Source organism: Zootoca vivipara, chromosome 8, assembly GCF_963506605.1.
Source record: "Zootoca vivipara chromosome 8, rZooViv1.1, whole genome shotgun sequence".
NCBI classification, from domain to species: Eukaryota; Metazoa; Chordata; class Lepidosauria; order Squamata; family Lacertidae; genus Zootoca; species Zootoca vivipara.
Genome location: NC_083283.1, coordinates 40011989 through 40037646, shown reverse-complemented (window position 1 = coordinate 40037646; position 25658 = coordinate 40011989). Strand labels below are relative to the sequence as shown.

The 25658-nt window shown below is 40.1% G+C and overlaps 1 protein-coding gene across 1 annotated transcript in view; it reads left to right on the top strand.

Moving 5' to 3' along the window:
• LOC118090177 (chloride channel protein C-like) overlaps positions 1–25658 on the top strand; it is a 71235-nt gene that overhangs the window by 22964 nt on the left and 22613 nt on the right. The window contains exons 8-13 of the mRNA XM_035125563.2: positions 778–875; positions 2403–2506; positions 3253–3424; positions 6161–6332; positions 13488–13654; positions 25121–25300. Coding sequence (XP_034981454.2) covers positions 778–875; positions 2403–2506; positions 3253–3424; positions 6161–6332; positions 13488–13654; positions 25121–25300 — 893 coding nt within the window. The remainder of the gene's footprint in view (positions 1–777; positions 876–2402; positions 2507–3252; positions 3425–6160; positions 6333–13487; positions 13655–25120; positions 25301–25658) is intronic.

Here is a 25658-nt window from a genome sequence, read left to right as displayed (position 1 = left end):
AGACATCATACACATGTTAATTCTCCTGTGCAATATCCTTAAAACATAGAACACTTATTATATGTACCTATTGCCTACTGTAGGAAGGTGGGAGAGTGGGCAGTGGGTCCAGTGAACTGCCTCTTGCTTTGGAGTAATGTGGCTTCAGTCCCTGCATGCTTTAGCAACAGAAGAAAAGCAGTAATAGCATGCTCCCCTGCCCTTCATTGACTTGTCTCTACCTCCAGGATGTGTGTTGCCTTAATGAATACAAGGCAGGACCACAACAATCATGGCTAGCTCAATCGAGGATTCTGCACAGCATTAGGGCTCGCCCACAATTCCGCTTGTCCTGTACCTAGAAAGTAAAGGTCTGAGAGGTTATCTGCTTGTCCTGTGCTTTTTAAGTACAGGTTCAAGCAGCTTTTCATCTGTTCCATTGATTACCCTGGGAAAACCTTCTGTTTACCACTGAATCAGAACCAACATCAAACTGCAGACAAACTGACATATTTTTTTTCTTGATTCAGCGGTAAACAAGTAGGAATGCTATCTTGAAGAAATGTTCCAGTAACTAACGGAAGACAATCACATACATTTCTAATCCTAAAACCAGTACAAAAGAAGCCAGAATTCTAGTCATGGATTGCTGGATTGTGAACTTTGATATTAGATCTTTCAAGAACTTAAATACACCTTTCTTATATGAACGTGAACTTGAGTGAGTGTGTATAAGGGTAAATGTGTTTATTTTATATTCAACATTTCTCTCTTATATATTTTTAAAAACACGTACAGGTTTTGACCATTACTGCTACGGTCTACTTGCCATATTTCTTTCACTGTACTCCAGTCAAGAACCTGCCAGAATTTGAACCATCTATTAAGCCAGAGAAGTAAGTAGTGAAAGAGAAATGCAGGCATTTTTATAAGTGCCACTGGCTTCTTCAGTTTCAGAATTGGTCCCTTCATGAAGCTTAAGTGCAACTTCATAAGTTGCTGGTGCTAGACCAACAATTTGCTTGAATGTGGGAGCCCAGGAAATGAAATGTTTCCATCCATCCATCCATCCATCCATTCCATCCATCCATCCATCCATTCCATCCATCCATCCATCCATCCATCCATCCATCCATCCACCCATCCACCATAGCTGCCAAGTTTTCCCTTTTCTCGCGAGGAAGCCTATTCAGCATAAGGGAAAATCCCTGTAAAAAAGGGATAACTTGGCAGCTATGCCATCCACCCATACCTTCCTATCCATCCTATTCTGATGTTTCTATTTAAGAAACCTTTCAAAATGATGTCATGGAATTATAGAAACATTTGGTTGTAAGTAAATCACAGAAATAATCCACTTGGGTAATTCTCAAATGATGCATCTAAAGTAAATTTCAATAACACAATAACCTGTGGGTACTAGTGTGTCCGCCCCTCTTTATATGGCACATATGAAAGGTTTCAGTAAATGCTTCCTCACAAATCGCAGTGCATGAGATATTGTTAGGCTTTCCTGCTCAATTCCTGTTTGCACTATCTTCGCCTCTTCTACACCTCCCCTATAGCAGCCATTTTGTGTTATGCCACAGCCCTACAGCAGCCATTGTGTGACCCCCCCCCACTGGTTAGCATAGCACTTTATTAAAATTCCATATGTGCCCACTGGCCCCAAAAGATAAGTGACCTCGCATCTAGAGTTATCAGTGGGCATAGGCTCTTTTGCGATTGGATGGCTCCCCATTATACACATTGCAACGCAAGGGCTTAAAAAGGAGAGCTGTCTTCTGAATAAAGAGATGGAGGCTAACTGCTTAAGTACAGAACATATGCACGATGTCCATCATATAAACACAAAGCTAACTCCTCTTCCTAAACTAAGTTTAGTTCCAGATTTAAAGATATAGAAGTGAAACAGTTTACCACATCATTGTAAAGAACCAAACAAGCACCAATCCTAGAGTTATTCAAAGGATAATGAATATTTTTGGAGAGATATTGAGGACTTCAGATACTCACACGCGTTGAAAGAACATGTGAGGGGGAGTTGTGGGACAACATGGGCTAGTCCCAGCCCTAACTGGTCTTTGCTGGATGGTGAACTTTGATATTAGATCTTTCAAGGGCTTAAATACACCTTTCTTATATTTAGTTGGTGTGTTATGGGGCTCTACATGTGTACTTTCCCTTTATGAAAGGGAGAGTACAGATTGGGTGAGAATCTCCTTGCATATAGATGTGTTCTATGCATTTACATGCTCCTCTGTTGCATTTGGAGCTGGGAGGAAGATATATCTATCAAGGATGGTGATGACTGGCCAAGTCTGCTTGTTATTCAGTACATGTAGTATGTCTGAACCCCCTATTACAGTATGTATTCTACTCATGAATCCAACATTATTTCTTTTATTTTTGATTTTTTCAAGTATAAGCCAGTCTACGTGGCACATTTCAGAATATAACTGTCCCCAGGGAACAATCGAGACAGGACCAGATGGAGCAAAATATTCCAACCAAACCTTTAATGAAGGTATGCGGGAGGGTAGGTGGGGAGTAGAACTAGAAATAGGAATGACCAGCATTCATGTAACTGCATTTCTCCAACTATGCTGTTTCTCTCCAGAACACAATTTGACCAAAGTCTTTGATTTCACTGTTACTTGGGGTTGTCTGTGAATAACAAACTAGAAACAGTTTCTGAGGCTTTCAAGGAGATCAGATGCTTCTTAACCGTGTTATGCTCTTCTACACTTTTCTAGAGACTTTGGTAGCTCAGCCCTATTTAAGACTTTGCTCACAGGACCTGATAGGTTAGGTGGATAGGCAGCAATACTAAAAGGACTTGTCTTGCCTATCTGCCCAATTAATCTTGAGTTGGAGGATGTGGCATAACAAACAGCAACCACAATCACAATGTTATCTGCTTATCCACCAGCATCAGTGTCCTTGGTGCTGTGTAGAGTTTAACAAGCAAAAGCAAAGCTAGACAGGCCTCCTCCACATCATCCTTCTAATCTATAATAGACAATGGAAAAAGCAGATGGTGGCATGGAAGTAGAGAGGGGAAGGGAAGGTAGCAAGGGATGGATCTGAACAACTTACATGTCCTTAATTGTGGTTTACAGTTACCAATTGAGATTGAACAATTAAGCCATTGGTTTTGTGAAAAAAGTAATTTTGAGACCTGTGCAGATGCAACTCCACACAGAAGCCTGTTTGATAAACTGTCTGGTTTGTTCTTTTTCTCACTTCCCACCTTTCCAATCTCATTTAAAGCTGCTGCTCTCTTGGCTGAGAATGGGATGAGAGGAATCACGTACTTATTCAGACGTGGAACTCACGAGGAATTTGGATATGCCTCTCTTTTTACGGCACTTGTATTCTACTTCTTGCTTTCCTGCTTGACAGCAGGCTCTGCCATTGCAAGTGGTTTGGTTATACCTATGCTGTAAGTATTGCATTCATTTTATGCTACTCTAGAATGCAGGCATCTCTACGGAAATCCACAATATGGTGAAAGTCACTCAGTACATTCCACTTACACCACACATTAAAGAGGTTAGTTATTTACTACATATGGTGATGGGTAAAAATAGTCATGTATACCATCCACCTCTTATTCTGGACAAAATAGATTTGCATTTATGTCTCATATACGCCTTCAGAAAGATGCTTAACAAGTGGCTGAAAAGAGCAGGCAGAGCTAATGATTTATCAGAGCCTTTCTGTCTTTGCAGAAAGCCTTTCTGTCTTTGGTCTTTGTGATAACATTGGGGAAGTACTGCAGAAATAATGAAGCAGAAAAAATAATTATGGTTGTCTAGTGGCACTATGGTACAACAAAAGCAGGACACCCCCAACCCTCAGAACATCTGTAGTATGTAAAGCAATGACAAGTTACAGGATGTGCACTGATTGGAAATGAAGCAGTGTGACCATCCCAAAACTTTGGCAGGTGTAAATAGTACTGAAAGTGGGAATGACAGCAGTGTGATCACAAATCGTGCCTGTGCAATAAAAAGGATGCCTGGAGATATTATTTTGAGTTCGTGTGAGATATATCTGACACTCTATTGTCAAAACTTTACTTTTATTTCCAGGTGATTTTTAAAAAAGTCAATATGCAGCTTCTACTTACTGGTATATGTCATGCAGTAATCAGAGACCTTTCCTTAAGATGCTACTCCTGTTATGGGAAAAAAAATCATAAATATTTCAGTTTCAAATGCTGTGGGGTATGTGGTTGCGTGTATGCCAGAGGCACCTGTTGATTAATGCTTGGGACATCACTAGAGATTAGCAACACACAGCTCCTACCAAACCATTATGATAACTTTTAGGCTTGTATCCAATGTAGCATTAAGTCACTTGTTCTGCAAGTGCAAGGATTTATCTTTGCAAAGTGAAATTTCCACCACTCTTCTCTCTAAATCTGCTCTGGAGATTCCTCTAACCTCTCCTTCTCAGAGAAGAGTTGTATGTGGGTCATGTGGAGGGGAAGAAGTTTCATCTCACCAGGGTAAATTTTTGCACTCGTGGAATGAGTGCATTGGATACCACCTTTAAAGTTCAATTAAAATAATTATAATAAGGATTTGATGTCTAAGAGTGTTGAATGCTGCTCTGCTGTTCCACATCAGTGTTGGAGGGCACTTATTGTTTGCATGCTGAGGCACCAAGATATCCCCCCAATAACTCACACCAAACACGTAATTTTAGTTTAAGGTTTTTGGCATTAAATTTGGCCACAACTTTATTAAAATACAAATAATAATGTGAGTGGTTGCTTAGGCATTGATTCCCCAGCCATCTGTCCCCCCGCCTGGGACAGATCTGACTCCCTCTAGCCTAGTAGGGGAGCCAGTAAGTAAGCACCCCCTGAGAGAGGACGGGGCAGGGGGCACAAGCCCTTCTTCTTGTCCTCTCCCCAGATGCTCCCCGAGGCTCATGCATGGTCCTGACCCCCAGCGGGGTTAAACAGACAAACGTGGAGCCCCAGGATTCCTTTAACGGAATACTTCTATATGGCAGCAGCAATCAATGAGGGTCAGGCCCAGCCAAAATCCATACCCCTCGTCCATTTTATTTGAACCAATGCCTAACCGCAACCTTACAAGTTGTGACTAATTGCAGCGTAGTAGGCAAAAACCACCTGGCACCAGCCAATCAGCCAGATGGCAAAATTCCTACCAGGCCCCTGAATACAGGCGACCCCATGACAGGCGCCGCAAGGTCAGTGCAAAGGGCCTAAACTTAGCGGAGGGCGGGCGGGAGATTCGATGCGAGAAGCAAAGAGGTGGCACAAACTGCTCAGTACAGTGGTACCTCGGTTTATGAACACAATTGGTTCTGGAAGTCTGTTCATAAACTGAAGCGTTCATAAACTGAAGCGAACTTTCCCATTGAAAGTAATGGAAAGTGGATTAATCCGTTCCAGACAGTCCGCGGAGTACTTAAACTGAAGCGTTCATAAACTGAAGCATGGGTGTAATTGGTTCCGGAAGTCTGTTCATAAACTAAAGCGTTCATAAACTGAAGCGGACTTTCCCATTGAAAGTAATGGAAAATGAATTAATCCGTTCCAGATGGGTCTGCAACGTTCATAAACCGAAAATTCATAAACCGAGGTGTTCATAAACCGAGGTTCCACTGTATGCATATATATTGCCAGGGCTGTCAATCAAGCAATTGCAACATGCTAAATTCCCCAGCAACAACCATTCCCTCCAATCAGATACCAGATGTCATCCAAACTGACCCGCCCACCCAGGCCCTGGGATATCTTGTTAGCCCTTCCGCAACCCATGTTCTATCCTATGGACAGAACCTGCTCTTTCAACAAGGAAAAGTGGAAAACACCAGACTATCACCTCCCACTGAAGCAGGGGTTCTTTTTTGGTTGGGGAACTTTCAAAATTTTCTAAAATTTAGTTCATTGAAGGCTGCATGCTTCCCTCTCTTGTGCTACTTGCCTTTGATTTTATATAACATCATTGGCAAGCAAGCAAGCCAATTTATCAGAGCATAGCTGGCCCACCCTTTCAGCAAGACAGTCCCCTTCTATAACGCGGAGACAAGTTGTCATGCTATAGTGCCAGATCTCTGCTAGCACAGTTACCAAGAGAAAATGAAAACCATTTATCTGCCCAGACAAGTATCTTTACTGTCTTCTTTTCCTCTGCAGGTACACAGGTGCATTATATGGCAGGATAGTTGGCTTGATACTGGTTTCCATTTTGGGGGTTCAGACTGATGAACGCAGTGCATGGATTGATCCAGGGTTGTTTGCCGCAGTTGGAGCTGCTTCTTTCTTCAGTGGTGTTTCAAGGCTGACCATCTCCCTAACGGTTATAATGGTATGCAATAAACTAACTTGTACGCTGTTTCGCCATCAGCCGCCATGATGTTACCAAATGCCTCAAAAGCATATTTGGTATTCTGGTCTCTGAGTAGTAGACTGGCAGTGTGGAGGAGCACAGTCAAAGTCAGCAGCAGTTTGCCCTGCTTCAACAAGCTCTGTGGTAGAAAAGCTGGTGCCCTGCCAGAATCCTTGGAGCATGTGGGCAGAGGTTCCTTGTCCTTTTCACATGGTCAACAACTGAGTAAGGTGAAGAATGAGAAGGTTGCTCTGTACATCTTTACAGGCAAGCCTATTCTAAGCATGTAGGACCCCCCCGCCTCCCCTGGGCTGGTGATGTGGAGCCCTGATTGTGTGAGTAAAATGTGGTATCTTGAAAAGAAAAACAAAACCAACAAATCCCTGTTTGAACGTTTTCTAGTCTCTGTGTTGAAAGCTGTGCCCAGCATTATGGACTTTTAATAATAAAAAGGTCAGAAACAGTACAACTACCACAGAAAAGCTGTAACTCAGAGTACGCAGAAATCATGGCACCATTAAGGAAATTTAAAAAAGCTGAAGGGTCTGCAGTAATGTTGGCTACTCTGCAATATTCCTTTTTGAGAAGAAAAAAGGACTTGGATGTGACAATTCAAAAACATAGTTTAAAGGTGGTGACCTTGAATTGTAAAGTGAATACATTTTTCCGATAGCGTTTGATAGGTTCCAAAATAATTTTGGAATGTTTACTTTGGCACTCTATGCAGTCTTCCATTTGGAAAGAGTTATGTGGTGGTGATGAACAGGTTAGTAAAATGATTTTTAAAAAGAAATGCCAGACCCCACAGGCTTTTGCCCACTTCTTCATTCTTGGCTGCTTACCTTTTCCATGTTGATACCCAGCTCTCTGCCTTTCTTGTTTTGCTGAAAGTACTAGGTCTGATGGTAACATTTCCACATGCTCCTATTTCAGTATGGAGAAAAGTCCACTTCAACCCAGTAACTGTGCTTAAGCCCATGCAACTCTATAGGAGGCTTAAGACTGTTTGTTTAAATATTCTATATTATACTAATTAATTAAATTAGCTATTGTTTGATGGCCAAAAGGGCTTCTCATTGGTTTACACTTTATAAAATCAATGTAAAAAAAATATAGCGACACATAATTAAAGTACACAATAAAACAATTCTATCCAAATATTAAAATAAGCACCCAAAATCAAAATGCACAACAAAACAAGCTCATTAAAACAGCATAAAAATGAAAAAACAACAACAATTAAAACAGTTAAACAGAAGATTCAAGCCAGGAAATCAGGGGGATGCTTGTTTAAGCAGCTGTGACTTCAAGAACCAGCAGAATGCCAATACAGACTGGCTAAAATATTTTATGTTGAGGGACAAGCTTCAGTTAAGTACATTTGTATCTGCAGATGCAACTATATGGAGACATACTTTACAAACAGATTATTCAGCTATTGCAAATGGCATGCGATATGCAGTGTGACAGGAAATAAAATGATGAGATCAAGGGCACTTCCAGACGATTTTGGGGATGGGATTCATACACATACAGTGGAACCTCGGTTTATGAACACCTCGGTTTATGAATTTTCGGTTTACGAATGCCGCGGACCCATCTGGAACGGATTAATTCACTTTCCATTACTTTCAATGGGAAAGTTCGCTTCAGTTTATGAACGCTTCAGTTTAAGTACTCCGCAGACCGTCTGGAACAGATTAATCCACTTTCCATTACTTTCAATGGGAAAGTTCGCTTCAGTTTATGAACGATTCAGTTTATGAACAGACTTCCGGAACCAATTGTGTTCATAAACCGAGGTACCACTGTACGGGCAAATTCAGGTTGCACAATTATAGTTGATAGGGAGTTCTTGCACAGCAAATCTACTTCCCAAAAGCGATGGAAAAATGTACTGGAAAGTGTGGGATAACACTTGCATTGACTCAACATCTTTTGACCTGCCCGCCAACAAATCAGAATGAATGTTAATAAAATAGCCAGTGTTCTTTAATCTCCCTGCAAGCAAATTGGGATGAATGCCCAATAAATAGGTCATCTGGAAGTGCCCCAGGAGTCCATTGGCCAGGCTGTCTCTACTGTCCACTGAAATGTCTCCTCAGGCAGAGGATCTTGGATGACAAAAATTATTGCAATGACCCTTATATGGCCTAGAAACAGGAGTGGTTGGAAATCCTCTTCACAATCTCTTAAATTGTACTATAGCTAATAAAGTGCTCAAAGACCACATCTGATTAAATCTTGGTATGAACCATTCACATTGTCTCTTTTGGGAAGCCCAAATGGAATAAAAGTAGAACGCTGCTGGTTCTTTAGGCAGCAGTAACTTAAACACTGCTGGCTCAAGTGCAAACCTTACAGCTGTAGGTGCACATCCAGCCGGAAACTAGTAGTAATCTCCTCATGCAGATGGTAAGAACTGGCTTCGGGTGATAAAATGGAACGAAATCTGAATTGGAGAAAGATATAATTGTACGTCTAAGGAGCCAAATACAGTTGCAGCCAAAAGTAACAGCTGGCCTTATTTGTAAAGGGAGTGACAAGCCAGTAGTGAGGATTGGGAGGGCAATTTCTTTTCTTTTCTTTTTTTGCTAGATGGGAAAAGTCTTAGAGCAGTGACTAGGATAGACAGAAGCAGAATCACAATGACAGTTCTGTGTACAACCGGAAGTGCTACAAATACCTTCAGCCAATGTATGCAGCTACAGCTATTGCTCATGTTCTAGGATGAACTGTCTCAGTAGTTGCTCATGGTTAAAGCATGACTTCAGTTTCTTTGTATCATGACACTGGATCACAACCTTGCTGACATTTCCTCTTGGGAAAGGAAAATAAATTTCTAAAAGGTTTCCATCTGTTACAAAACCCACCAAAACATCTGTCAGTGTCATTAAGCGCTTTTCTGGCTGTGCTCGACATACACTGACGGCAGCAACTTCAGCGTGGAAGTGTTTTGTTGAGCAAGCAAAAATGGGCAAGTGGACCTACCTTTTCCTTAAACATCATTGTTCAGAGACTTCCAGTGGTTGTACCACAGTACCAACCTTTATGCTGTGATTTTAAGTAACATTGCTAGAACCAACATGTTAGCTAATCGAGTTTGCCCTCAGATTTCAAGCATATGTCGAGTAGAGGGAAACATGAAACATGAATTCTATATGGTCCCGAGCTCTAACACTTCCTTATAAACCCTCCACCCCTTTGAGAATTGCAAACATCAATTTTCTATATCCCTTCGATGTAGGAACATCTAAGGCCTGTTAAAGGTGAAGTTGGAAGAAATGCCTGCATCACTTTGTCTACATTGGAAACACAGTGAAAATATGAACTAAGATAAGATACCTTTATTGTCATTGTCCCCTTGCGGGAACAACGAAATTATCCCATAGTACGTAGAGCAATCTGGAGTTGGGAGTGAAAAGGAGGAGATTTACAGAGCAAGGGATGTGTGTGTGGGGTGGGGTGGGGCGTGAAGATTAACAGAAAATCGATTAAAAAACCTAACCTTCTCTGTTCTTAGGACTGCAAAATTATCTGGGCTTGTCTGTCTTCCAGGCTTCAAGTGTATGCTGTACTGTCGTTTGTTATGAATAAAAACCAATACAATATATTTTAAAATCTCCAAAACTCCAGTGATAACAAGATGCTAGCATAGTGATGCAGGCCCTCTGGAGTTAGTAAAAATGTAAAAACCTCAGTAAATTATTAGAGTTGTGCATCCTTGGTATAAATCACTTTTGTAAAGTGTGTTAGACAGTTCTGAGCTGGACTATGCAGTATCTTTTTCAAGAAGAGAAAGGGAACTTGGTGAGGCAGGCAGCTGTTAGGTTTTAAGGAAAGTTCACATTTACCACAAGCCACTTGCCTTTTTATGAATGTAAATATAAATGCCGTCCTCTTTGCCTTTACAATTGTGTTTTTTGTGGTTTTTTTGCACCTAATGACTTCGTTTTTAACTAGATTCTCCCCTCCAATGAATTCAAGTAAAAAAAAATGTCAGTAAAAGTCTGCTGCATCAGCAGGCCCAACTCTAATGAGGTTCCATTTTGACTACATTTTCAATACCAAAAGCCAAACCAAGAAACAAGTTAACCATGGTGTGACTAAGAATGAGGGCCAGAGCTTTTATCAGTAGTTTTATGTAAAATGTGTCTTTTGAATTTCCTGGGCAGCTGCCCTCCTCTCTTTGATGTGTCATGCCCTGTTGATGCTCTTAATGAAATGCATAAGTATGTGTTATGTAATAAAACTATAATAATAGACAGGGGGGGGCAACTGGTTATAATGATGTGGGGCATACATCACTGTAGGGCTTGCAGAAAAATTCCATCAGTGACTAAAATAAGGTTGGTTTTTTCCAAAAGCCTCTGAAGCATTTCACTAAGCATGCAATTATGTATGAGGTAAGCAAAGTGAAACTAATTTGCTGATTTATGAATTATAAATCTGCCCATTAATGGTATTTTTCTTTAATCCATTAGCAGTGCTGGCTGGATAGGAGCAGGAACCCTAAAGGCAAGCTGTCTTCAGCATGGCCTGTTACCTCTATAAGACCTAAATTACTTAAGATAGCAAAATCAAGCATAACTAGTAAATCTTTCCTTAAGTGCACTTTACATTGCACGTGATTAAAAGATAAAATTTACTGGCTGTTAAGCTGTTTTTCCTGTTTTTCTTTTGCTTCCTTTCCTTCCATTTTTTTTTTTAAAATCTTAGCACCAATTTGCCTACTTCTTATATCTGTCCCTTCAGTATAAGTTTTATTTCTACAAAGTATAGGGCTAGGGGAAGGTTTACCTATTATGAGCAGCCCAAATCAAGTAACAAGTTTTCTTGAGGTGGGGTCTTTTCAGATTATCAGTTTATAGAGCAGCAGGTGTGCTCTTGTCCATCCCCCCCCCTCATGAGATCTAGGTCTATTTGAGGATACAGTGTTTCCCCAAAAGCCAAACCTTATTGGAGAATTTAACTCTTTCCCCAGTTAGTGCGGCTGTTATGATTTAGAGAGAACTGTTCAGAATTATATTGTTTCTGTATCATTATTTTGTGGTGTCACCACTATACTTGACTTAATAACAGCCAAGAGAAAGATCACTGTCCTGAGGAGACTACAATATAAAATAGTTAAGATTATATTTATACGTAAGTGTAGTTATAAGGAATGAACTTAACACGTGTGTTACATAGTTAAATTACATTTGATGAGTAGGATCCAGATAGGAGCTCCCATATTTAAAAACATAAAAAAGCAACTGTGCGCCATTCTGATTTGGGAGAAGGTTAGCTGTTGGGGTGGTTGGTTCACTCTTTCACTCTGCTATTTTTCTGAGTAAATTTGCCCCTCGTTACAAGTTGCTGCTTGACCCACAGGGAGAAATGTACAGATATATCATGGGTACTTGCATGTTTCTTCTGATGGGACAAATAATAGCTTTGGTGAGAATAATTTCAATCAGGAAAATGGCATAGAGGTAAAGCTTTAAGCCTCTCCCATGGTGCTTTTGTACTGTTCCAAATTGCCCATTCCATTGCAGCTCCCTTTAAGTGTTGAAACACAGGTGATTTTGTACATGGCTCTCCCTCACCATGTCTAGATTGGTCCATGAAGATCTACCTGAGAGTAGCTGTGACATCCATGATGATGGGTAGCACAATTCCACCCCTCTGTTGCATCCTATATTGTGCCTTGTTTGGAGGGGAACCACACAGCTGCTGAAGCTGACTAATCTCATGGCAAAGTGTGAAGAAATATGTCTTGACAGTTACACATGCAGTAGCTAATAATTTAAGACTTCATCTTCAGTGGCTGCTGAGGTGAAACATTCAAGTGGATTCTTTACACTTGCTTTATAACAGTCTTATCACCTGTGTGAGTCTCCTCTTTGCAGGTTCAGTGCTCTCTCTTTCACACACTTCATGCGCTGGAGCACACATAATTCACCTATTATTTAATAAGGGCAGCAAGGCTATGTCAGCTGCCACACATCAAGGTTACTGCAAGAGTAGTGAGGCAACCACCCATCTATTATAAATGGGCTGGATGTTGTAGAATTACCTTTGAAAGGAGACTTGCAAGACGTTCTGACTAAGGTTAAATACAGATAGGGCAGTCATTATTTTTCTTTACAATGTCCATGGGTGGGACTGCATAGAATCATAGAATTTTAGAGTTGGAAGGCACTCCAAAGGTCATCTAGTCCAACCTCCTGCGATGCAAGAATCCTGCCCACAGCCATCTCTGGGTGGGCTCGAACCACCAACCATCTGGTTAACATCCAGATGCACCAACCCATTGTGGCACCAGCCCTACCTGTCATGTCAGCTTCTCTCTGATCACTCCCAGGGACATCTGCAACCCCATTTTCATCCTGCTTGTTGGCATTGCTACCCAGATTCTTACCTGTTTAGGGGTGGGGGAGAGACTTTAAAACATCAAATTCAGCCCTTCGACTACCTTGTAAAAAACTTTTAAGTATTTTAAAATGCATTTTAGTGATGTTCAACACAAAGGGTAAAGGGAGGGAATGGATGGAGAAGGAATAAAAGTGAAAGTTACATGGACCAGGAATTGACTGAATTGTCCATCCTTATCTGTGACCCCAAAGTTTTAGAGCAAAAAAGCTCTAAAACGCATCTGAGAAATGCACAGTGTTTCTGCTTGGGCTGGTTAGCAAATGTCTTTTGTTTCTTCTGGCGGCTTCTCACTTTGAGAATCCATACTTTAGTGGGTCCTCCATATTTTAGTGGATACTGTTTTTCTTCTTCTTCTTATTCTTTTGAGCCTGTGAGCACATCAGGCATACTGAGAAAGTGCCTGTCTTAGAATGGCTGCAATGGAGTGCAGGCCTGACCTCAACTGAAAGGGAGTTCTATAAAATTGGGCCCACAATACTCTCAACTCTTAAACAATGCTATTCAAAAAGTGCTGAAAATGGCTGTTAATCGTAACATCATGTTGCAGTTATTTATTAGTTTGGAACATAAAGCCTACAGTATTTTATTTAACAGAATTTTTGTACCATGTAATTGTAAATAAAACATCTAACCGGTTTCTTTAAACAGATGACCTCTAATTATCAACAACACACTTCTTTTCTAGTAACGCATGTTCTCATTTCGCCGCTTCTTTAGGTAGAGATCACAAATGATGTACAGTCCTTGCTACTCATCATGCTGGCAGTCATGCTAGCCAAAATGGTTGGTGACTGGTTTACCATGTCTCTATACAGTTCTTTACTGAAGCTGAAATCCATTCCCTACTTAGATGCTGAGCCATTTGTTTGCCATAGGAAAAAATGGTGAGTGTTTTCTTATTTTCCTATTGTGGCTGTTCTATGAGTTAGTGTAAAATGACTGGATGTCTTTAATTTGTTGATTTAGAGATTGATTTGGCCATAATGTGTGATTTCTTCTGAGTTAGGGACAAACAGAAACCTGGAAGGAACCTAGTTCAACTTCTGGCTGCATCAGAAAAAACGTACAAGACAGGGAAATATAGTAAATGCAGAATCATGTCCCTTGAAAACATAAAATGCATAGCAAAGCTATCTCCATGTCTTCTCTTTCTCTCTTCCCTTTGGTGATCACTCATAGCTGAGTAAGATTGTCTGCCATAAACACGGTTTTAACAAAGAGTCTGTAAGTGACTGTGGAGGCCAATTCTGGATCCACACGTCCTTCCACAGTTTCCAGGTGGGAGTTGATCACAGTATGGATTTGCCAAGCATGCCTTCCTCTTAGCACGTTTCTCCCTTGTGTCCTGAGATCGAGTCTCTTCAAAGCCCATGACACCTTTGGTAAAGGCTGTTCTCCAACTGGAGCACTTGCAGGCCAGTGTTTCCCAGTTGTCAGTGTTTATACTTCATTTTTTAGATTTGCCTTGAGACAGTCTTTGAACCTCTTTTGTTGACCACCAGCATTACGCTTTCCATTTTTAAGTTCGAAGACCTATCTGCAATTGCCTCCTAACACAAGAAGCAAAATGAGTTTTGTTCTAGTATCACAAGAAACTGCTTAAATTATAGTGAGTGCTGGCTATACTTCTGGCCCACTAATCTAATTTTTAGAGAAGAGACATTTTAAGTGTGTGTCTCTTTTCTGATACAAACTTCTGATATATAGTGATGGGAAAGAGGTAATATATTCATTGTGGCCTATTTTCAGCCAAGGCTGGGCATAAATCCCCAAAAGTTGAGTAGGTTTCCCATTAATAAACCAATGAACAATGGGAGCAAAGCTTTCTATTCTTTTTTCTTTTCTTTTAGCACATCATAGATATTCACTTTTGCTTGTAAAAAGTTATGTCAGATCATACAGTGTGTTATGTTCTAGATACTGGATGATTAAGCTGTGTAACAGAGGGATGCACTGTGACTTCTAGTTATGCTGCATACCACCATAAATTGTCTCCTCCTTGTTATAAAAGCTAGCTAACTGGAACACTCAGAGCTGCTGGTTGCCAGGGAGTGCTTTTTAATGAGGGCAAGAGTACTCAAACACTTCTATAACTTGGCAACTCTTCCTGCTTTTATAAGCCACTATACACTTCAGAAAGAAAATATCTTACAGCCTACTTTTTAATGGGACAAGTTAAGTGCTGAGTGAATCTGGTGCTTGTTCTGTTCTAGCTTAACGTTAGCCTTGTCAAAATTCTCTGTGTTTCTGCATGATATGCCACATAAAACTGATTTGGGGAGCCAAGAATTCAGACTATGATAAAGTAGTAGTACATTGTTTTAAATAAAAGCATGTTGGAAAGTGGCATTACATTAAATAGTTGATTGTATTGCATAGTTGAGCTTTTGATATTGCTGACTTGGATTTTCTGAAGTGGGAGTTTGTACATTTTTAACTGGAGTGAAACGAACTTATAGAGAAATCACTATGAAAATTTGCATGTTGAATCTGTCACCTTGAAATTAAATGGGTTGGTTTTGTTTGTATGTGTGTGACTAAGAAAGAGAGAGAGGCCCGGCTCACACATCACATTAACCATAGTTAAAATAAACTGTGGTTTAATATGAGCAAGCAGCATACTGGTTTTCCTGGGCATGTGGCTCCTTCCCCATTCCGGCTGCTGTTGTGCTGCTGGAGAAAGCCATGGTCTGGCTTGTGTTGTCTGATCCCAGGCTCATGGTTTCTTGTCCCCAAACAAACTACAAGTCACAATCCGAGAACAAACTTTGGCTTCTGGACATGCTTTGTTGGGAAAGCAACAAACCATGAACCTGGGTTGGGTTTACCCAACAAGACAGACCATGGTTTGTCTCCTGGTAGTATAGCAGTAGCAGGAGTTGGGGATGAGCAAAGTGCCTGCAATTTCAGCAGTGTGCACCAGCACGCTCTTTGTTCACATTAAACCATAGTTTATTTTAACTATGGTGTAGTGTGATGTGCAAACCAGGCCAATAAGAAAATCAGTCTGTGACCAGACACAAGTTTCAGGGAAAAGGTGTTGGCATGGCTGTCATGATACTGGTGCATACCTCTCCATATTGTGGTGTGATGTTGTGGCATGACTTTCTGTGCTATCTGGAATCCTTTTTTTTTCAAGGTACTAATCATGACCCATCTTTTCCTTAGTCTCCCTTGGCCCTTCAGTATTTTTGGAAAACATTTTTGGCTAAATACTTTTTAACAACTTATATCTTACTATTTAACTTGCATGATAACCTTTGTTTCCTTCAGTCATAAGTGTATTTTATTTCCTCAAAAGTAGACATGGTTTCTTTATTAATTCAGAAATGAATTAAGAGGCCAGCTGGCAAAGCAGGGGAACCCCGTCTTGTATGCACAGCTTTGGGAGAACAATAGGATTGTTACTCACAATTTATTTATTAGTTCTAACACTGGCCCATCTTACTCGGTCTTGTAAACTTTACTGAGATAATGATGTGAAACACCTTTAACACACTAGCTAAGTTATTATTGTTATGATTTGAAGCTTAGTAGCACAACAATCCTTACACCAGAGGATCAGATTTCTCTGCTTCTTAGTTAATTCCCCAATGTGATGATTTATAAACCATTCTGGGAGTTTTATGAAGGACGAGGGTATAAATCTATAAAATGAAATAATAGTTGCTTTTTCTTTTAAAATCTTCCACGTGACAGAGTTGCAGCCACGTTCCTGGGTATAATTTTTTTAAAAAATAAGCAAGTGGAGTCTGCAACCAAATGAATCAGTGTGGACTGTGGAGTGCTTCTGTTCATGATTCTAGCCACTCTATTCCATTCTCCTCTTCACAGTTTTGTTTCTCTTGCCCAATAGTTAATCAACATTATGTGCCCACTGAGCATGCTCAGTCCTCATTGGGCTCCTTTTGGGGGGGCACACATTAGTGAGCTACATTAAACTCTTGGATATCTTGATTGATTTCTATATGCAGCTTTCACTTTCATTCCTGGAGACATTTAGAACATTCCCAGTGGGAACCAGGAAAGGACTTATGAAATAGTTCTCCACCCTTTGCATAGACCTCATCTGCACCAGAGTGCCTCCCCTATGAAGGAAGAATGTTAATTAATATCAACAGGCAAGCTACTTCCATGATTGCCACCTAGTGAATGTTCTGTACGATTCAGAGTTAAAAACTTAATCTGGCTGCCTAAATGTTACTGACAACCATCATGAAAATAAAACCATCCAAAAAGCAAGCTCTTGAAATGTATTTATATAAGGTCCAATAGTTACTTATCATAATAAAACAATGGTTTACAAGAAGCCCAGCTAAAATCCATTGTTGTTTTGAAAAAAAAAAACCCTTCATTTAGACAATAGATAAACATTCTCACCAAGTGATGCGAATGATCTGAGTGAGGTTTACTTAGATAAAGCCAACCATCCATTAGGGAAAGATGTGAATGAGCAGAGCTGCCTGTTTCCCAATTCTGATTTCCACGAGCATGTCTGCTTATAACTGAAAAATGTTCTTCAGGAACAATATTGTCATGGGTTTCAATAAGTTTCAACCTAAGGCATCACTCTAATCCAGGGGTGGTGAACCTGTAGGTTGCAGGCTGGACCAGGCCCACAAAACCATTATTCCCCACCACAGTCCTAGGTTGGGAGGAGAGCCTTTCTTCTCTTGTGCAAGTTAATGGAGAGATTGCTTTTTGCCATTAACTTGCCTTGGGTAGGGTTGGGGAGAAAGAGTACACTCCCTGAAATGGTTGGTGGGGGAGAGAATATATCTCACCTTTCAAGGATCCTGTTACCTCAGGGGTCATTGAGTTTCTCTCCCTAGCAGCCATTTTTGAGGCTGTAATTCCCACCCCTGCAAGTTTATGGAGAAAGAGTTCTTGCCATTAGTGTGTATGTGTGTGTGTGATGGCCCTTATCGCAGGGCTGAGTTTCAACCTCCCCTCTCAGCCCAGCACTGTAAGGGGGGGGGGAATACAGTCTGTGTTTGTGTGTGTGAGAGAGAGAGAAAGAGAGAAAGAAAAGTGTTATGTGTGTGTATGATCATGGTTTGCATGTGTGGTGAGTGTGCAGTCATGGACTTCATGAGTGGTGACTAACTATGATGCATACATGCAAGAGGGAGGGTGTGTTTTCTGCCTTACAATCACCACTGGAGGACTTCCGGATTCGTCGCCATCCCGTGCAGCCGCAGGAGAGATCGCTCTGCGTCTCCCCTGGTGCTTCCGAGGTCTGGGACGATCGCGGCGGCAACGCGAGTCCCAAGAGAGCCGCGAGTCGGGCTTCTCGCGGACGTGGTTAATTGGCGGAGGCTCCTGGTGCCTCCTCTGACCCCCAGAACCCCCGATTTTGGGGGGGGCTGTGAGCGGACGGAGTGGAAGGCGCGAGCCTCGCAAGTTTCCTGCTTCCTCGGAGCGCAAAGCCGCTAGTGCTGGAGGGAATGAGCGACGGATTTACTCCAAAAAGGATTTAAAGAAAAGGTTTCCTGTGAGTAACAACTTGGGAAAATTAAAGATTCGGGACTGATTTGGTCACGGGGGGAGTCTTTTGAAACAGAGGTCGGGTTCCCCCCATTCTATCGGCAAAGAGAAACAGAGACGGAGTGCTGCAGCTGTTAAAGACTCGATAGCTGACAGCTTTAATTCTCGCTACAACAAAAGACCCCCACTGAGACAGGGAACGGAGGGGGGAATAGACTTTGGTTATTTAGATTTCCCTGAAAGACTGAGATTTTTTTTTTCTTCAAAAAAGGGAAATCTTCTCTTCATCCCTGGGGGCGGGAGCCGGCCAGCTTAACAGCAACTAAAGTAAGACTGTAAACTGGATACTTTGAAATGTTATTCTTGCTTGATTGACTGCCAGGCTACCTTTGGACAATACAAGCTTGCAAAGTTTTAAAGGTTAAAAAATAACGACGTGCCTCCTCATCTGCTACATAGAATACCGTAATAGCCTCAAAGACTATACTTCTTTGTTACCTCTGGTGGGAAACGGCAGGGAAAGCAGCTGTGGGAATAAAGGACACTGAGATAAGCACGACCTTGAACGTTAGTGCAGAGGCAGCTGCTGCAGGAAGATATGTCTGGCGCTGACAATACTCCATCAACAGGCCTCCCCGCTAGAAAAGGGAGGAAGGGTTCGACCTCCCCCACTTTTGAGGAGCAAGTTTTACAGATGTTGGGAAATTTGAAGGAGGGGCAGGATAATAGCGCACAGGAGTTGAAGAAAAATACAGAGGAACTCAAATTAATCAAAGAAGAGCTTGGAACATTGAATAAGGAATTCCAACAGGTCAAGACCAGAGTAGTGGAAGTGGAAAAGAAAGTTTCACAACTGGAAGAAGGGAAGCTGCAGGATTTGGAGAAACAGAATTACCAGGCTCAAATTGCAATCGCTCTGTTACAGCTTCGGGAACGGGAGGTCAATTTGAGAATAAGGGCTCTTCCGTTAATTGAACAAGATAATTTGAAGGCAACTTTAATCCAAGAATTTAAGAGAGCCTGGGATTTGTCTGAAGAGGAATTGGCGACTCAGATTGTCAAGGCATTTAGATTTGGAGCGAGATCAAAGAAAGGGAAAAAGTTTGTAAGTGACTGCCTGGTAACTTTTCAGACAAAAGAACAAAGAGATAGGATATTGCAGCTACACCACCAAAAAACCTTAAAAGTGAAGGGAGTACAAATAATACTTTATAAAGACGTACCCAAATTCCTGCTGGATCTCAGAAGGAACTACACTGATTTGACTACGGCTCTGAATAAAAAAGGGATCTTCTTCTCCTGGGATTTTCCGGAGGGTCTTCATTTCCAGTACCACCAAAAAAAGATTAAGATAAGATCTGTTCAAGATAAAAGAAGATTTTTGGAGGACTACGGACGGGAATTGGACGCAGCTGTAGAAGGAAGGCCGGAACCGGAAGTGGAACCATTACCCGGGCTAGGGCCGGATCTAGGCGCAGGAGCAGGCCCAGGAGCACATGATTAAATGACAATGGGGCTAAAGGTTTTATCGTGGAACATAAATGGCGCAAACGCACCCAAGAAAAGACATCAACTGTTTCACATCTTGGAAAAACAGAAACTGGATGTAATTTGTCTTCAGGAAACTCATGTGACCAGAGCACATAGAAGAATATTGAAAAATAAAAAATTGGGAGACGATTTCATTTCAGCAGACAAAGTGAAAAAAGGGGCGTCGTAATTTATGTCAAAGAAAAATATAAGGCAAAGAGACTTTTTAAAGATGAGGAGGGACGTTACATTGCAGTAGAAATAACAACGCAAGGCGAAAAGCTAATGATATTAGGAATCTATGCACCAAATGAAGGGAAAGCGGATTTTTACAAGAAGCTACATGGCATATTATTGGACTATTTGGATTACAAAATGATTTTATTGGGGGATTTGAATGGAACAGTCTCCACATTGATGGAAAGATCACAAAAAGATAAAATAACAAATGAAGGCAGATTACCAAAAGTCTTCTTTCAGATGGTTGAGGAATTGGACTTAATTGACACTTGGAGACTGAAAAATCCAATGGAAAGGGAGCAAACTTTCTTCTCCCAATCAAATCAATCTTGGAGTAGATTGGATTATATCTGGATAACAAAAGAGCTGACCCCGAGAATTTACAAGGCTGAAATATGCCCCAAAACATGTTCAGATCACAATGCTGTTCTATTGGACTTGAAAACATCAGAGCTGGGTTCTTTTAGATGGAGGATGAATGATACCTTGTTAAGAAACAATCAAGTAGTAACTAACATGCAAAAAACATTGAAAGATTATTTTGAGATTAATTTGAATACACCAATTGAAAAAAGAACGGTATGGGACGCCAGCAAGGCAGTGATGAGAGGTCTTCTGATCCAGCAGAATGCGAGGAGGAAAAAAGAACAAAATGAGAAAAAGGAAAAGATCTTGGCACAATTAAAGGAGAAAGAGAAAGAATTGAGAGCCAAGCCTAAAAGTGTTCAAATTCAGAAAGAAATTAAAGTGTTGCAGGCTCAGTTTGCGTCGCTTATTAATCAGGAAATTGAATGGAAAATTAAATGGATGAGGCAGAGGACTTTTGAATCGGCAAATAAGTGTGGAAAATTGCTTGCTTGGCAAATGAAAAAGAGACAGAAACAGAACACAATAACAAATTTGATACAAGACGGGAGGAATATAGAGAACCCAGCCGAGATTAGAAAATGCTTTCAGAAATATTTTAAACAGCTATATAAAAGAGAAAAAGAGAATGTGGAAATGATAGAACAGTTTTTGGAAAAAAATGGATTGCAGAAGATATCTGAAGATAAAATCAACCTGCTCAACCAACAGATTTCGACCCAAGAGGTGGAAAGTGCGATAAATCAAATGCAATTGGACAAAGCACCAGGTCCGGATGGACTATCATCCAAATACTATAAGACATTAAAAGAATGGCTGATACAACCTTTGACTGATTTATGTAATGAAATACTGAGGGGAGGGAGGACACCGGACTCCTGGAAAGAAGCTTACATCACCCTGATACCTAAACCAGAAATGGACAGAACACAGTTGAAGAATTATCGACCCATCTCCCTACTTAATGTGGATTACAAAATTTTTGCAAATGTACTAGCTTCCAGAATGAAGAAGGTCTTGGTTGAACAAGTCCATGCTGATCAAGCCGGGTTTTTGCCTGGCAGACATATGAAAGATAATATTAGAAATATTATTGATATACTGGAGCTACTACAGGAGAAGATTAATACTAAGGCGATGTTGATTTTTATTGATGCAGAGAAGGCATTTGACAATATTTCTTGGAATTTTATGAAGAAAAATTTGGAAAGGATGGGGGTGGGAAGAGGATATATGAATGCTATAAATGCAATTTACAGTGATCAGAAGGCAAAGATTATTGTAAACAATGTGGTATCAGAAGAAATTAGAATCGAAAAAGGAACCAGACAAGGGTGCCCTCTCTCCCCCCTTTTATTTATATCGGCCCTGGAAGTGCTTTTATCAATGATAAGAAAGGAGGATGAGATTAAGGGGGTGAGAGTGGGGAAAAAACAATATAAGCTAAAAGCCTTTGCGGATGACCTAGTTTTGACTCTGCAAGATCCAGAAGTTAGTGCAATTAATGCACTAAATATGATTCAGGAATATGGAAGCGTGGCAGGTTTTAAATTAAATAAGAGTAAAACCAAAGTATTGGACAAGAACTTAACAGTAGAGGAGAAAAAGTGGTTGGAGGAGGCCACTGGTCTGCCATTTGTCAAGAGGGTGAAGTACTTAGGGGTGAATTTGACTTCGAAGAATTTAAATTTGTTTAAAGATAACTATGTAAAGGTTTGGAATGAAATTAAGAGAGACATGGATAGATGGTCTGATTTAAAATTGTCCTTATCAGGCCGAATTTCTGTGGTGAAAATGAATATATTGCCAAAAATGTTATTTTTGTTCCAATCATTGCCAATTATAGATAAGTTGGAATGTTTCAAAGAATGGCAGAAGGCACTTTCAAAGTTCATATGGCAAGGGAAAAAGCCTAGAATTAAATATAAGTTGTTGACAGAGAGTAAGGATAGAGGAGGCTTTTCCATGCCAGACCTCAGAATCTACTATGAAGCAGCTGCCTTCTGCTGGCTGAAGGAATGGTGTTTGTTGGAAAATGCAGATATATTAGACCTGGAAGGGTTTAACAATGTGTATGGATGGCATGCGTATTTATGGTATGATAAGGTTAAGAGTCACAAAGGCTTTAAGAACCATGTAATTAGAAAATCGTTGTTGAATGTTTGGAACAAATATAAAGATTTATTAGAGAGGAAAACACCTCTTTGGATTTCACCGTTGGAAGCGAAAGCACGAAAGAGGATAAATTTAGAGACCAAATGGCCTAAATATAGAGAAATTCTGGTGGAGGAAGGAGACCAGTTAAGGTTAAAGACATATGAACAGTTAAAAGGTAACATTGATGACTGGCTCCAATACCACCAGATAAATGAAATGTTTAAAATAGATAAGAAGATTGGTTTTGGATTAGAGAAATCCAAGCTAGAGACAGAAATGTTAGATCCAAAGACAAAGAATCTTTCCAGAATGTATGATTTATTGCTACAGTGGCATTTGAAAGATGAACAGACAAAAAAAGTGATGATAGATTGGGCGAAGGATGTGGGACATAATATTATGATGGAAGACTGGGAAAGATTGTGGGGGAAAAATATGAAATTTACCGCTTGCACTGTGTTAAGAGAGAATATGATGAAAATGATGTATAGATGGTATTTAACGCCAGTGAAACTTGCTAAGATTTACCACAAACAGGACAATAAGTGTTGGAAATGCCAAAAAGCAGAGGGAACATTCTACCACATGTGGTGGACCTGCCCACTAGTTAAGGATTTCTGGGAAAAGATTTATAACGAATTGAAGAGAGTGTTCAGGAACACATTTATTAAAAAACCAGAATCCTTTCTACTGGGCATGGTAGGAAAAGAAATACCTTTAAAGGATGTGAATTTGTTTTTGTATGCCACAACAGCTGCTAGAATATTAATAGCAACGTACTGGAAAACACCAAAAATGCCTACAGTGGAAGAATGGCAAATGAAGATGATAGACTACATGGAGCTTGCTGATCTGACCGGAAGACTACGCAACCGGGGAGAAGAGAAGATGGAGGAGGAATGGAAGAAATTTCGAATCTACTATGAAAAATATTGCAAAATTGATATTTGAAGAGTAATTTAAGCAAATATGGATGCTGCAGGTTAATGATTTAGAAATTTTTGCTTTGGAAATTTAGAGTGATAAACGGACTTTGATAGTAAAATATAAGGGAAATTGAAAATGAATATAGGGAAAGAAAATAGGATTAGAATCTGTGAGGTTTGATATACAATGAACCGATAGAGGGGGATCTCGAGGAGGTCCATTATAGATAAGATAGAAAATTTGAAATATGATTAGTGGTTTTTTTTGTTTTTTCCTTTCTTTTTTGTGTCGTTTTAGATGTTGTGATTCGTTCTTTTTTGTATTTTTCTGTATTTAAATTTTGAAAATTTTAATAAAAATGAATTTTAAAAAAAAAATACAATCACCACTGGAGTGTGGCCCTTGGAGACTTGACCAATCTTGAATGGACAAAAAAACATCAGCCAGCCAGCTCTAATTCCAACAAACAGTGCATGAAGTGGTAACTTTGTTTCTAGAGGGTACCATTCAAGGTGGTAGATGGCTGAATGGTCCTTCATACAGATATTCACTGCATGTAGGAAAATGGCATATCAGAAAGAAGAGTATAACATTTCCCCAGATACTTAGTTTTCTATGTGTACAGATTTTTCTTTTTTTGTATGGAGGACTATTAGATCATGGGATTTGTCACCTGCAGTTTGAAGTGGTGCAACCAGATAAAGGCTAATCACCACAATTGTCACTTGTTAGAAGTAAACTATGACTAGAGGCTACTACTTGGTATAGTAATCCCATCTGTAGTCAAAAAATTTGTAGGCCCAAGAAATAAAACACTGCCTTTCACCAAGGGCCAAATTCCTACTCTGCATGAAGCTCACTGGGTGACATTGGGTCAGTCACTATCTCTTTGCCTACTGTACCACACAGTGTTGTTAAAGGGGAGAAGCATGTCCAATGTCCTGAGCTCTTTGGAGCAAGAGTGTTAAAATCCTCTAGGGACAAAGGATTTTCTCTTAAAATTTGTACTGTGCCAACATGCCTCTACAGAATGTTCATGGTGGCCAACCAAGCTTTATAAACAACACTTAAAATAATATAAATAGAACAGATGTGGTACAGATGTTCTCTGATATCTGTACAACATGACCAGAGCAGTTGTTAATGTTTCATATATCTCCAAGAGGTCATTAGTGATCACAGCAGCTTATTAAGCTTGGTGAACAATTGGTGAGAACCATTTTAACTGCTGTTATGTTGTTGTGAAAGTTTTATTTCTTCTTTACATTCTCCTCCTAGCTCCAAGAACTTTTTGTAATCTGAACATAATTTTCTGGGGATTTCATTTTGAATTAGAACATTTTTAAAAAGCAGAAAAACTCATGGAAACTGATTAATGGCTCTTATCTTCTCTTAGAAAATTAATGCTTACATCTGGTTAGCTTTATCAAGCATCTTACTCATAGGCAGGAAAGTCATGCTTGATAATGACTTTATTGGCTAATTACATTTTAAACAACATATTCACAAAATAAAACCAATTTATTTGCAGCTTGAAGTAATTCACCAGCACATTATAAAGTCATCAAACACTCATGTGGTACGGTGTGCCTTGTTCCTTGTTTACTAAATAAATTGTTGGCTGTCTGCTTTATGTCTTTCAGGTTAAACCTGGAATTGTTTGCTGCCAGAGATGTCATGAAGCTTCACGTCAGGGTTCTCCATGTAAGAGAAAACATTGCTTTCTTGGCTCAACTCCTTGCCAACACCAGCCATAGCGGATTCCCAGTGGTTTACAAATCTAAGCCAGATCAGGCAGAGGTGTTCCTGGGAACAATTACGAGGTAAGAAGCCACTACATTCTTCCCAGAAGATTAGTGCCCCCTAAGGCCAATATTTAGAACAAAGAATGAAGCCCTTAGCATACCGTATTAATGAGAAAACATGTCATGAAGTAGAGGGCTTGCGATCTGCAAGTTTTCTCTTTAAAGTTTGGAACTACTTTTGCCAGTGCGTGTTTGCATAAACCACTCTGTGTGTTCCTCTGTGCAATATTCCTTTAGAAACAGGCACACACCTCAAGGCACTTGGAGGCTTACAAGAACAATGAATCAGAAGGATGTGTGTTATCAAATTGATCATAATTTTTATTTATTTAAAATATCATTGGCAAACTTCCCTTTGTTTACTCTTACTCAAGTT